This window comes from Candoia aspera, chromosome 1 (assembly GCF_035149785.1).
Source record: "Candoia aspera isolate rCanAsp1 chromosome 1, rCanAsp1.hap2, whole genome shotgun sequence".
In the NCBI taxonomy this organism is placed as follows: Eukaryota; Metazoa; Chordata; class Lepidosauria; order Squamata; family Boidae; genus Candoia; species Candoia aspera.
The window spans coordinates 329,750,088-329,765,137 of NC_086153.1; the positions used below are offsets into that span (position 1 = coordinate 329,750,088).

At 44.3% G+C, this 15,050-nt stretch overlaps 1 protein-coding gene across 1 annotated transcript; it reads left to right on the forward strand.

The window, feature by feature from the left end:
* The first annotated feature begins 1,274 nt into the window (after positions 1 to 1,274).
* LOC134490777 (tetraspanin-33-like) lies at positions 1,275 to 8,642 on the forward strand. Its single transcript, XM_063294051.1, has 8 exons — positions 1,275 to 1,472; positions 1,725 to 1,782; positions 4,079 to 4,203; positions 4,816 to 4,890; positions 5,073 to 5,168; positions 6,126 to 6,251; positions 7,500 to 7,661; positions 8,472 to 8,642. Exons 1-8 carry the CDS (start codon positions 1,416 to 1,418, stop codon positions 8,580 to 8,582), a joined length of 810 nt encoding a protein of 269 aa, XP_063150121.1. The 5' UTR covers positions 1,275 to 1,415; the 3' UTR covers positions 8,583 to 8,642.
* Positions 8,643 to 15,050: the final 6,408 nt, after the last annotated feature.

Consider the following 15,050-nt stretch of genomic DNA (forward strand, 5'->3'; position numbering starts at 1 on the left):
GGTAGGCCTGTATATATGCATTAACAGTGTTCTTAAACAAAATATAAAGAATGAAACTTACCTCTTTAATGTGAAGTTGCCCAAATTTGAAATAATTTTTAAAATAAATCATGATCTCCCAGGGAACTCCTAGTGACCCCTCACAGAACCCTAGGGTTCTGTGGAACCCTGGTTGAGAAACCCTGCTCCAGAGTTTGGATTACTTCTGGCAGAATTTTAACAGGTCCAAATACCTGTAGTAATAGTGATACTACCACTAATAAACAAACAAACACAAACAGCAAGGATTCAGACATGTTTCAAACATCAACAAATGCAGCTTTTGTAAAGAAAAAGATGAAACTGTGGGTCATGAATGCCACAAAATTGCTCAAACTGACTACGTATAAACAATGTCAGGACAAAAATTGTAATTTCTGAGTTACTTGAATGTGTTGCAATCACAAAATTGAAAAAGTAATTCTCACTACTGGCCATTTGTTGCTGCAATCTAGTCCTCTTTCTTTTTTTTCCTTCTCTTCCCACCATATCAGCATAGCTCAGAAACAGTTAATAACATAATCAAAATAAACATAGTTGTAATTCGAAGCAGGAAGGTGGTTTCAAAACAACAATAATCCAATTATTAGTTCTTTCGGAAAGCCTTTGAATTCCTTTGCTAGAAAGGAAGCCAGGGACGGGGTGGGGAACGGCTGCGTTGGGAGGCTGTCAGTCAGCCTAAAAAAAACCCTGTTTGGGTGTTAGATGACGAAATGCTGCTTGGGGGAGTCAAGGATCCCCTCAGCCATGTTTTCTTAGCTTAACTCTTGGCTTAGGTGCCTAGGTTATTCAAAATACTACAAACTCCAAAGCAAGACAGGAAAAACTATCAACAGACAGACCTAACTCTGCCCCTCTGGTCATGAAGTCCTATTAAAATCAGAAAGTTAATTTTTGCAGAAAGTTGTAGGCTGGGCAAACTTGTGGAATTTGCTTTACAGGACAACAGATAAATATGGACCAAGGAGGCAAGAGGATCTCAGGCAGTTAACATTTATTCCCCAGGCTCCACTTTTCCTTCTTCAGCTGTGGCTGCCTGCCCCCAAATCAGGGCCCTCAAAACTTTCCCAGATGCCCAGCTGATTCCCAGGCAAGCCAAAACTTGCCTCTGACGTAGTCTGAGCAGGCAGACAGCCCTCCCTTCTCCCTTCTCCATATTCTCACCACACCCTGCCAACTCCTTGCGGGATCTTTTCCCTTGTTTCAGGACTCCTATCCAAGAGCAGCTGTTGGAGCCACTAGTCAGAGCTTGTGCGGCTCCCCCCAGCCCTGATCCTGAAGCCCCCCCCCCAAGTCCTTGCAGGCTGCCCTCCAAGACTGAGAAGCGGTGCATGAATCTGCAGCACCGGGCAGAGGCAAGCAGGCAGTTGTGAGCCATGCGTACCAACCAGATCATGAAATACACGCTCTTTACCTCCTGCTACCTCTTCTGGGTGAGTCAAAGGGGTGAATACTTGGCAATGCTGGAATTTGCTTTGGCTTTGACAGGGAAAGCCAATGGTTTCCAGGAAGGCTGCCTACCAGGGGTGGTATCACAAATGCCCCACAACCCATCATCTTCTCTCTTAAGTCGTGGGAATGCTGGGTCAGGCAGGCTCTTCTTCCTTAGCAAATCCGCTAGTGGTGAGGGGAGGGCTTTGGGGAAAGCCAGTTGTTGGATGCACCTCTGTGTTTCCTCTTTCAAGGTAGCCAGTGGACTCATGGTGGCTGTTGGAACTTACGCCAGGCTCTCAAAGGAAGCAGGTGAGTGGCCCAATCCTGTACAGAATCTGCTGGGATGCAGTCCCCATTGGCAAGGAAAGGAGAGATCTGGGCTCATCTTCATGGCCACGTCAACATGCTGTCCTACAGTCTTTGGCATAAATTGCACTGCCCCCACGGTTCAGCTCCATTCTGTCCCAGGAATGAGGCTGGCAAGTGGTGCTGACCTTACAAGTTTAAGAGGAACAGATGTAATGGTCTGTGAGAGTGTCCCTGAGAAGCAGGAGGAGGAGACCAGTCTAGGCGATGGTCAGATAAGAGGCAGCTGAGCCCACAGAAGGAATGGGGGCCTGGCAAACATCTAAGAAGGGACCCTCCCTAGTTTCTTGGTCTGTAAAGGCGATGGGGGAGAGATGCACTTTCAGACTTGCAAGGTTCTGTTAATGTAACCTTACAATAAAGGTAGAGTTAGTACTCATGGCTGGTGATTCTTGTCTGGTCTACCTCTAAGAGCTGACATAATTTAGGGGAAGTAATGAATGGTTTCTTCTGGCTTTGCTTCCTCTTGTACCAAATTTCATCTGTTGGTGAGAAAACCAACTATCAATTAATCTCCTTAATTGGTGTGGGGGTGGCGGCAAGTGTAGGTGGGTGCTTTGAACCATGGGTTGAGCAAGCTATCCAACTGGAGAATAGTCCGGCCACAGGTTGCAGTTCACAACAGAGTGCATGGCTCCCACTTCATCCTGCCCTCCTTCTCCACACCAGTAAGCTATTTTTGGATATGGGTTTAGCACCTTTTCAAATGAGTGCTAGGCCCATGTCAAAAAGTAGCCTGAGAGAAGATGTGGAGAAGAGTATTGGGGGACTCCCTCCCCCTTCATCCTGTGCCTGTTCTTCACAACTGTGCCTTCTCATCAAACTAACAGATGCCATGAGGGCTATGGGGCAGCTATAACAGCCCAATTCTCTTTCCCTGTTTAAATCAAACTTCTGTGTTTCACATGACCAGCACTCTCTCAGAAGAGGAAAAGAATGCTAAACCCAGGTTTAATAAACAGGCACAGCACTCTTTCAAAAGAGGATTGAACCAGGATAGAGAAGGGATTCATGTAAGACCTGACAAGTGTAATGCCAGTCCGGCATTACAAACCAGAGGCCTCTAGAGAAGTTAAGTGTCCCATCTTTCCGGCAGGCCAACCCAGAAGGGTCACAGGATATGCCCAGGACAGTAATGACAGATTTAGTTCTCACAGCAAACTAAAATAGTCAATAGGAGCTGGGCAGATGCCAGCCCCTGCCCACATCATCAAGCAAATGAAAACAATTGTGTCCACAGCAAAAATTATGTTAGAAGAAGAGGGAAAACAGTACTTTAAAGCTGGAGCAGCTACAGATGACTTTAAGCTGCCTCCCTGGTGGGCTAGTGATAAGGCAAAAGCAATTTTACGCTTTTGGACATGTCATTTAAAAACAGTCTGTGAGGCATGATCATGCGGCACTCAGAGAGACATGAGGATGAGCCCTTTGTCTGAGTGACTGAACGGCTTTCCATAGGAGAAAAGCTCAGCAGAATCTCTGGATGAGCAATAATTCTTTATATTGTAGGAGAGTTGAATAAATCCTAATCTTAGAGGCAGCTAGATTTATCCCCCCCTCCCTCTGAATATCTGGCTTTGAGAAATACAGAAAATGTAAATTTCAGATTCCATATTTTTAATTATGCAGATTTGAAGACCGGAAGCCTTTTCTTTGCATTTTTTCTTTTTAGCTGTTAACTTAACCTGAGGATGATTAACAGGGACTCAGCTGTGGAAACTGTTTGAAAATGAAAAGACAGCACAGTCTAAGCCCAGATAAAATGCTTTCCCTGGTGTATTATTTAGGAATTAATCTGAAAAGTATTGTAAATCTAACATCAAATTATCTTTGGCAGATAACCTTGACAGCAAATGATAGGAGCTATCAAGGAGCTCCGCTGTGATCTAGCAGGTCATGTTCAATAGCTTTGCAAAATGCTTTCCTTGGGCTTAGCAAGCTTAGTTCTTAACAAGGTTTATCTGGAACAAATGCTAAGAAGTCTGGAAAAGGCCAATGACAAAGATGGGAGACCAGGTTTCAAAATGGGGTAAGAACAGAAGGGAGATCAGCCTGAGAACCAGAGAACCAAGCCATCAACAAAGTCATATCTACAAACTGGAACTTCTGCTTTTATTGTCACTTCTTCCCTTGGTGCCACTCTCCAATGACTATGCTTCTCATCCTCTGCCTGGGTGATGTTGTCCTACTACCCAGGTCATTCATGGAACTTCCTAACTAGAGTCTCATCTTCTCCCAGGTGCTGTGGACTCCTTACTGGCTGATCCTTCTATAATCCTCTTGGCAGTGGGCACCCTGATTTTCTGCATCACCTTTGTGGGTTGCCTAGGAGCCTTACGGGACCTCACACTGATGCTAAAAATGGTACAGTAAAGAGGATCTCCCCTCTCCCCTCTATCAGTCAGCCTTGGTGGGCAATGAGGAATTCTTCTCCATCCTTTTGATGGTAATAGATCCTCTCCCAATGGGCACTGCTTTCCTATCATGCTCGTGAGCATCCTTTTGGTGCATCTGGCCAGCCCAGTTATAAACAGACAAAGCGTGCTAAGCTAGAACTACAAGAAGTTCCCCAAGGGATTGGCACATATTGAAAGAGGGATGGATGGCTCAATTCTCCATTAGTTTTGATTCAGGAACAGGAATCCCAGGCATCTCCTGGGAACAGGAGTGTGCTTGTTTGTCTATGTTGAAGCATATACTGTATGCATAGCCACATTGAGATGGATGGGTTTTAAGTGTATTAGGTAATATTTATTGAATGTTTTACTTGCTGAACTGTTTTGCCTAGTGTCATATTTCAGATTCTATTTGTAACTTGTTATTTGGGCCTTTTGGCCATAAATAAAATTGATTGACTGACTGACTGACTGACTGACTGACTGACTGACTGATTGATTGATTGACAGATGGGGGTCTTTTGTGGGTGTGTAAATGTGCATTCTGCAGCTGCTGACTTTTTTTTTTTTTGCTTTCTAGTTTGCCTGGATCTTGCTCGTCATTTTCATTCTGCAAGTTGTGGCTGCAGTTCTAGGCTTCCTCTTCTCTGGCATGGTAAAAACAACTTGACCCGCCAATTTGACCATCCATGGTCAAAGTGGGCAAGAGATTCCAGAGGCAATCCTCCAGGCTTTTCTTGGGGTTTCAAGTGGCCCTGGAAGGGTTCTCCTTGCTGGCCCAAGATTTGTTACTCTGAGCACTTCCCAAGATTAAAAACTTCACCTTGTTTCCCCCAGGTGATGGAAAAAGCCACGTTTTTGATGGGCCAGGCCATCTCCCGCTATCGTGACAACCTCGATTTGCAGAACCTCATTGACTATATCCAGAAGAAGGTAACAGGTTCTGAATTTGCCCTGGTTTCCAACTTCATGCAGAATGTATGTATTCTGCCCTCTATAGCTGTATGGAGGTACTGTAAAGAATCACTGATGTTCTTTTACACTTTGTAGAGCAAGAACAGAGCCAATTATTTGATCTGCAAAACTGGCATTGTGGCATACTAATTTGGAATTATTTAAAAAAAATCCAGACCCTGTTGTGACTAGACATTGCCCTCTGTCTTCTGTGTGACTCTTTTTCCCTAGTCCAGATGTGTGATTTCTTAAAATGTGAAATTAAATTGCAGCACCTGCCTGGTCAGTATGGCCTGACAAAAATAGCACTGAAGCTTTAAATGGGCTATGATCCCTTTAACTAAAGGCCTGCTCCTTGTCCACTCCTATTATTGATTCATGCTGAGCACAACACCATTAGGATTTCTTTAAAGTGCAATTAAGAGACCCTTCAAGATGGTAGTAACCTTGCTGCTGGCTGAAAAGGGTACCCTAAAAGCGCAGAACCAACAACAAGATGTTATTAATTCATTTTGTAAGGGATCTTTTTTGGAATGGGGTATTTGTGAATCACGTTTCTTGTAGGATCTTGGCCATGGTGGTAGGCATTACCAGATAATACTGTGCTATATCAAATTGCCATGTGGAACACCATTATAATTTTGCTTCCAGCTTGTTATGGAAGAGCTGTGTCACTACTAAACATGGATGCTAAATATGTGTATAACGGGAAACAAATGCTCTCTAAGATAAATTGGGGTACGTTTTGGTTCCCCTAGAGCAGATACCCCATAGACAGAAGGCAGAGCAAGCATTCCCTTTGCCCTCTATTCAGCTTGGCCCGTAGGCTTCTGAAGGAGGCTGTCCTTGAGTTAGGAATGGGAGATCTCTCTGTGATTTCATGCACAATTAATTAGTTTCCTTGGCATCTTGAATCTGTTTCCCTCTCCTTCCCAGTTCAAGTGCTGTGGGGTTCACTCATACAAGGACTGGTCCCAGAATATCTATTTTGCCTGTCGAGACTCCAATCCCAGCCTGGAGCGTTGCGCAGTGCCCTTCTCTTGCTGTCTGCAGGACAAAGAGGTAAGACATAAGGGAACCTGGAAAGTGAAATTCAAAAAAGATCAGTTCTGAGATAAGTGGGAGGATGTACTTTAAGTCACCATGGCAATAAGACTGAGGATACAGTGTAAAATTCCAAGTATTTATTAGGCCATTTATTTCTATAAAGGTAGATACCGCTATTCAGATGCCAAACAGGGATCCTGGGAGAGTTTATTAAGAAGTAAACATTTTAACAAATCAGAGTCTAGAACGCCAACCTATTAAAAGTCATAGTAGATTACAAGAATTAACTTTAAACAAAGGTTTGCAAAATTAATATGTGGCTTTTATTATTTACTTCAAAAAGAGAGCCCCCCCAGTTTTACAAAGCACCATTACAATAATTTGCTTTTATTCACCAGTCTACAATTTGAGGAAGCCTTACAGGCAGATAGAAACTTTATTCGACTCTCTCAAACCTCTAGCCCAGTGTTTTTCAACCTTGGCCACTTTAAGATGTGTGGACTTCAACTCCCAGAATTCCCCAGCCAGCCTTGCTGGCTGGGGAATTCTGGGAGTTAAGTCTACACATCTCAAAATTGCTAAGATTGAGAAACACTGCTCTAGCAGCTTAGCTAAAACTTACACTCCAGTTTTTCGCTGCTGATGCTGATGCTGCTAATGCAAATGTGTATGGATAATTTTTTCATACAGTTTTGCAAAATTGGGGGATGATAAGCACGGATGAGTTGTCCTTACCCTCTCCTAATGCTATGAAGCTGTTTTGTTCTTTGTAGCTAGTAGCTAGGACAGCTTAATGGAACCACCATATGAAGCAATTGTAGGAGAAGAGCCATGTTAGTCTATAGTGGCAAAAAAGCACTTTTTCTGGTAGTTTATTCAAAGATTCTGGAGTCAGAACTTCTGCATGTTGTTGGAAGCCAGGGCAAATTCAGAACCTTTTACCTACTTCTGGATGTAGTCAATGAAGTGTTGCAAATCAAGGTGGTCACAATAGTGGAAGATGGCCTGCAGCTTGTGAAAGCTTATGCCTTTGAATAAAATGTGTTACTCAGAAAAGATGCTAGTAGACCCCTGGTTTTTTTTTCTGCCCCCATGTGAAGGGGTATTTTACTTTTCAGTACCGGGTGCTGAAGGGCAAACAGAGAACAGCCAGTATCTCTAATAGTCCACCACTATTAGAGACTGAATGCTGGTTTAGATGGATGGGTCCTCATTTGCTTGAACCTGCACCCAAGCTTCCTTAATGTTCTCAACTTATTCTAGGTTTTGCTAAACACAATGTGTGGCTATGGGACACAGAATCTCAACGGTTGGCAAGCAGAGAACTTGGTGCACACAGAAGGCTGCCTTAAGAAGATTGCCCACTGGGGACGGAGCAACCTCTTGTTGGTGGCTGGGCTGGCATTTGGACTGCTGGTCTTGGAAGTAAGGCACTAGGGCGGGAGGAGATCATGCCAGCCTGGGATGAGACTAGGAGGATCTGGAGAGTTAAATTAGCTCAGAAGAACCCTCAAACTCATAGGTGTCCGGAGGTAGCTGCAGTGATGATGTGTTCATAGTGACATCACAGTGCAACCCCCACCCTTTTGTACTTGTGTCTCAGTGTCAAATCTAAGTGCATACAGGAAGTCCTCGTTTAATGACCATTTGTTTAGTGATGGTTCAGATTTATGAGAGTGCTGAAAAAACCAACTTACAACCGGTGCTCACACATAAAACACTTAAAATGGGCTATGATCCCTTTAATTAAAGGTCTGCTCCTTGTCCAATCCTTTTATTGATTCATGTTGAGCACAACACCATTAGAATTTCTTTGTTCCCACAGTCACATGATCTTGATTTGGGCACTTGGCAACTGGTTCATATTTATGACCATCGCAGCATCCTGTGGTCACATGATCGCCATTTTTTACCTTCCTGGCCGGCTTCTGGCAAGCAAAAACAACAGGGAACCACATGATTCGCTTAATGACTGCTGCAGAAAAGATCATAAAACCGGGTTGGATTTGCTTAATGACCATTTCGTTTAGCAACCAAAATTCCAGTCTCAATTGTGGTTGTTAAGCGAGGACTATCTGTATGTCACTTGTCTTCCTTGGCCTCCTCCCTGTGGAAGCCTACACTCAAACTAGAGGAACTCCAAAACGTGCCACCTCTATCAACAGTTAGTAAAGAAAAAAGCCCTCACAGCCCCTTCTCAGGTTATATTGCTGAATTTTCTCTGTTTCCTTCCAGCTTGTTGTCTTTGTTCTGGCAGTGATGCTCATTTACCAGATTGATTTCATCCTCCAGAAGCACAGAAGCACCAAAAGGAGGAGGAGGAGGAAGAGTTGCCCCGAGAAGTGAGAAAGAAGGCAGCAAGTGATGGAAGTTGGAACAATGGCTGCGAATCAGCTTTCCTGAACCTAATGGCCTTTGGTCAGGGCCGCAACTGGGGGGGGGGCAAGCGGGGCATGTGCCCTGGGCGCAGCACTGGGGGAGGCGCCAAAATGGGCGTGGAATCCATGTTTGCCCCGGGTGACACAGACCCTAGTTGCGGCCCTGCCTTTGGGTGCATTGACGCTGAAACTCCCAGAATTCCCATGTTGCCTGGGAATTCTGGGATTTACAGTCCTAATATACCTGGAGGCCCTCAGATTGGGAAATTCTGCTATAAATATGCAGTTTTCATGCAGTAACTCAATGCAGGAGCAGAGCTTTTTCTCATCCCCTACCTACAATGTGAGTTTGAAATATTTGTCGCTGTTATATCATGGCTGCATGTGGGTTGAAGCAACAAGCGACCTGGGAGTGTATTTCTGCCCATTAGTCCTGGGGGTTCAGTTCGCGTGACTGACTCCGAAGGAAACCACGCTCTGGGTGCTCTCAGAGTGGGCACATGGATACACATTGTCTTCCAACATCCCACAAATAGAGACTGTGAGGAAGATGCTGTGAAAAGGGGTTGGTGTCAGCCCTACTTGGTAGACCAGACTAAGAAACCAATGCCAGATAAGTCAGGACTACTTTTACTGTAACAGCTATAATAACGGAATCTTGCAGGTCTGAATGTGCTTCCCCCTCCCTCCCTTTATCTTCATGTGAACTAGGGGGGGGCTTGTCTCAGACGCTTTCTCAAGTTACTTTCTTGGCCCAGCCACAAGGCCCGCTTATTTGACTGTTGCCTTGGTAACAGCTCTTCCTCCTGCCCTTCAAGGCCATTCCCTTGGCCCTCTGCAGGTGGAGAAGAGAGAGAAAACACCCCTTGCCCCATAAAAAAAAAAAGACTGAGCCCAACACTGCAATTCTTCATGAAACACAATAAAAACATTCAAAAGCAATGGTGATAAATGGTGATCCATTTATGACGGGTGAGACGTCACTTCTTGTCCTCATCATTTTCACCAGCTCTTCCACCAGTTTCAGGGTGAGTTGCCAGCTAGTTTATGAAGACTAGCAAATGATGAAGTCCACAGGGATACAGTTACGAATTCTCTGGCAGGGGATCTATACTGGAGTTCCTTCGCACAGCAGTGGGGAGAGTATCTGGACAAGAGACCTCATGCCATCCACAACCAATTTCTGGGCATTTCACCCCTGATCCCCCTCCCTTTCCAAAGGAAAACTCTGTGTTGGAAGAGAAGGAAAGAATTAGCTACTTAATGGGGGGAAAGATTTTTTTTTAAAAAATAAAATAAAATATAAGTAGGGGGCTGAATTTTAGGGCCCTCTTGTGTGTGGGGAGCCAGTTTGGTCTAGTGGTTAAGGCACCAGGCTAGAAATTGGGAGACTGTGAGTTCATGTCCCGCCTTAGGCATGAAGTCAGCTGGGTGACCCTGGGCCAGTCACTCTATCTCAGCCCTAGGAAGCAGGCAATGGCAAACCACTGCCCAAAAACCTTGCCAAGGAAACTGCAGTGGCTTGTCCAGGCAGTTGCCAGGAGTCAACACTGACTCGAAGGCAGGAGTCCTGGACCAATGCCCAGGGGCAAGCCCTAGCTGTGCCGTTATCTGCTGCTCCTGCAGCATAAACAGTCGCACGCTTGCATCAGCCATGCAGAATAAGGGTATCTGATCCATTTTAGCTGCAGAGGCTTTCCCAGGTGAGCATCAGAGCATCACCCGATGGCGTCTCAAGGTGCACCCTGGGACTCTCACTTGGTCGCAAACCACAGTTGTTATGGCAATCTGCTCCCAGAAGAACTGATCACTCCCTCTCTGGGCCTTCTTGGCAGCTTGGTTTGGGCTTTTCTGAAGCAAGTGAAGTTTTGCCCACATTGATTGTCGGGGTCTGGAGAAAGAAGTTTGCTTCTTGAGAAGGAAGAAAGCAGCCAGTTGCCAACCCAGCAGAACTCAGCATGAGCCACCTGCCGGATCCCCTCCAAGACCTTCTCCTGGGGAAGTGGGGTTCTTTCCCATGCCGCTGGCCCCCCAACCTCCTCAGAATCTTCCTGAGTTCAGCCCCAGGTAACTAAGTTTTTAATGGGGGTAGGAAAAGGCAGGAAAACTGGGACTGACAGGAACTGGAGTGCAGGCTGGAGACAGGAGATGCTGTGAATGTCACCACCAGCACTTTAGAGATAATGAAGTAAATTTAATCTGACTGAGCACACTGTAACATTTTAAACACTAAGAATGTAAAATGCGAATCAGTTGTACATTTTAGCTGATTCACCCAATCTGCACATATTTGCAGAAGACTGCATGCATTATCTCTGAATCATGAAGCCTGTTTTCTTTTTGTTGTTTTTAAGTGGGATATATGCCTGTCAGGGCATCAGGAGAAGCATTTTGCTCTGTTGTGTGGGTGTGTAAGAGAAAGTAGGCAGTTGCAAGTATTGTACTTATAAGTACCTGCATTTTTTTATAGTTTTAATCATCTGCCCAATTCAGGAGACATATTTATTCAATGGAATGGTTTAAACTGAATTATATCAGTTATCCCCTGGGCACTGCCACCCCTTAATATCACAAAATAAGCCATGTAGATCAAGCAGCAATGACTGTCCTCATTTTTGCAACATAGGAGGAGAGATCAGCGAAGGAAAAGGGAAATCATCTTGGCTAAAGTGAGCAGGGTTGTTTATGGCAGAGATGAGATTGATTGACAAGGTGGATTTTACATTTGACCCCATACTGGTAACTTGGGGACACCCTGGGCTTCAGCTCTCCCAGCTTGCATATTGCTTAGGTGACTGGGAATTGAAACCAGAGCACATTTGGAGTGGCAGGTTGGAAAAGATTGCAACTGCCCTAGGTTCCAGCATTCCACTCTGGTTTCTTCAACCCACCCATGTGTGCTCCAATTGTACCTACAGCAAACTGATTGTACAGGTAGTCCTCGCTTAACAACCATTTGTTTAGTGACAGTTCATACTTATGATGGTGCTGAAAAAAACAATGTACGACTGGTCCTCACACTTACAACTGTCACAGTGTCCCCGCGGTCACATGATTGAGATTTGGGCACTTGGCAACCGGTTTGCATTTATGACCGCTTCGCTTAGCAACCACAATTCCGGTCCCAATTGTGGCCATTAAGCGAGGACTACCTGTACTGTCTTAATCCAGCAACATTAATTCACCCCTTTGGTTGCCTCTCTTCCTCAGCCTGTAGCACCCTCCTGCCCCCTCTCTTCCCAATTCCTATTCTTCCTCTCCACCATTTTAATTCAGATTTCCTGCTTTATCTTCCTGGGTCTTTCTTGAGATCTTCCTGGGTGCCCCTCTGTCCTTCGTAGTTAGAACAGAAGCCCCTTGTTACCATTAAGGATCACAATGTTTGGTTCCTTACTCTCATTTCCTTTCTCTTCCACGCTTTTCAAGCCTCTGTTACTTAGCATTCTTCTCTCTAGTGTTCCAAGCTATCCAGGAACACGATCTTGCTACAACCTTACAGCAGCCTGGATTAAGCTAAATTTATTATCCAATATTGCCGATGTGGCAATTGATGCAGAGGGGAGGGGACTGCAGGCTGGGGCACCAATGAACACTTGGCACGAGAAAATACTTTTTAAAAGATCAACAAAAATAAGGCACAAAAGAAGCACGTTGAGCTTCTAATAGCCTTAATGCACCTACTTGTCTGAACAATAAAGTCCAACCCCTTCAAAAACAGGCTGAAAATTTCACTCTGTCTAATGATGAAGTTGAGATCCAGTTTGATATAGTGGTTAAAGGCATCAGGCTAGAAACCGGAAGACTGTGAGTTCTAAGCCTGCCTTAGCCATGAAGCTGGGTGACTTTTGACCAGTCACTCCCTCTCCGCCTGAAAAAGCTGCCAAGAAAACTGCATGTACTTGTCTGGGAAATCACTAGGCGTCAAGACTGACTCAGCTTACACACCAAAGACAATATCGCTACATTACCACTATCCCTACTACACCCTGTATCCTTGGAAGCCTACCAAATACAAATGCCACTTCCACAGTCTGCCCCTTTGTTTAATCAACTTTATGTTTAATCTTCATTTAAGGCTTCCCTGCATTCTAATTGTTATTTTAATATATAACTTTATTAAAAATTTAAGGCAGAAGATAAAAACTTACAAGAACTAATATTTAGAATAAAGAGAGAACACGAAAGAAAGGAATAAGAAAAGAACAACAACAAAGTTCAGAAAACAAAGAAAAGGAAAAATTATAAATGACATCCGATTTTCTTTTATAGCAGTTATAAGTATTATAAGTAGTTATAAGTATTATAATGTAACCTGCTGTATTCTAATTGTCAAAACATGTGGCAGCAGCTAACCCATCTGGTTAGTTTTCAAAAAGCTAAACAGCTTTGGACCTGATTAGTACTTGGACAGGAGGCCACTAGGAGATCCAGGATCATGGACTACATTGCAGGCATTGGCAAATTATTCTTTATTGTTGCCTACAAGAAATCGCCAGGAGTCAAGTTTGATTCAAGGGATACTTTATGTTCATGGAGAAACATAATGTGGTTCCAAGAAAACCACAGATATTGTCTATAAAGTCACCAGGACTTAAGCTTGACTAAGGGGATTCTTTAGCCTTACCTTTTATATCCGAATATATCTTCCCCATCCTTCCCATTATGTCCAAAACTGTTCCTGTTTCTAGGGACTGTATAAAATGTTAATCCCAGCCCATTCATGTTTCCCAGCTCCATTATCCACCTACTCTCCCTTGAACCTGAATTGCTATGTTCTCTGAAAGATTTAAAATGTTAATGAATTAATTTGCATAACTGCTCCAGCCAACTGGCACTAGAACTTGACAATAATGTATTGAGATGATGATTCAGTGAGCAGCTGGCTTCCATGAATATAGCATGCAAAATTCCAAGTGCATAGGCCAAGATCTGAATATGGAAGCTTCCAGCTTGATAAAGGAAGGAGATTAATGGCCCCCAAAATTTGCCTTGGTTTATCCAAGCAGTTAAACTCAAAAAATTACAGAAGTAGCTGTAAAAAATGAGAATGCTACTGGGTGATTAATGTTGCAGAAATGACTGTACCTGAAAAAAAATCCAGGTTAAATCATTACCATTTTCAAGATTAGATAGTAGGGGATGAGAAAGACCTTCTGTTTGAGAAACTGGATCGCCAGTGCTAATCAGATGGGCAAGGTGGAGAAATAATCTGATGGAGTACAACTCAACTTCTTTTTCATCCCTCACGTGATATCAGTGTTGGAGTGTTAAATAAATTGCACAACCAGTTAAATAGTCCTTGTGAAAAGTTCTTCCTGTTTTCAATGTATACTTTTATCATGTAACCAAATAAAGCACCCCGTCAGAGGAATAGGTACAGCTTGGAACAAGCATCTTTTCAAAAGCATTTGTGAGGATGATACACCAGGTGAGCTGAGATCACCAAGCTCCTGAAAAAAAACCTGTTCTTCCCTGCTCAGGAGTCTTTTCTTACAGTACTAGGAATCCTTAGTAAAGGTAAAGGTTTCCCTTGACGTAAAGTCCAGTCGTGTCCGACTCTAGGGGGCGGTGCTCATCTCCGTTTCAAAGCCTTGGAGCCGGCGTTGTCCATAGGACACTTCTGGGTCATGTGGCCAGCATGACTCACGGAACGCCGTTACCTTCCCGCCGAAGCGGTACCAATTAATCTACTCACATTTGCATGTTTTCGAACTGCTTGGTGTGCAGAAGCTGGGACGAGCAACGGGAGCTCACCCCGCCGCGCGGTTTCGAACCGCCAACCTTCCGATCGACAGCTCAGCGGTTTAACCCGCAGCGCCACCGCGTCCCTAGGAATCCTTAGTGTTGATATAATATCCTGGTAGAATAGTGGTATTTATTTATTTAATCACATTTATATGGCTGCCCATAGGGACGCGGTGGCGCTGCGGGTTAAACCGCTGAGCTGTTGATCGGAAGGTCGGCGGTTCGAAACTGCGCAGCGGGGTGAGCTCCCGTTGTTAATCCCAGCTCCTGCCCACCTAGCAGTTCGAAAACATGCAAATGTGAGTAGATCAATAGGTACCGCTTCGGCGGGAAGGTAACGGCGTTCCGAGTCGTCATGCTGGCCACATGACCCGGAAGTGTCTATGACAACGCCGGCTCCAAGGCTTAGAAACGGAGATGAGCACCGCCCCCTAGAGTCGGACTCAACTGGACTTTACGTCAAGGGAAACCTTTACCTTTTATATGGCTGCCCATCTCACAGACAAGTGACTCTGGGTGGCGTACAGCAAAGCTAAAATCAATATATACGAACAAATATTAATATTGTTATTATTAAAAGCTTTAAAATTATGAAAGGCACAAAACTAAAAAAACCACACACACACACACATATATAGGGCAAAGAGCAGGTGTTAATCTCAATATTTACTGGAGCTCAATGCTGGAGTCG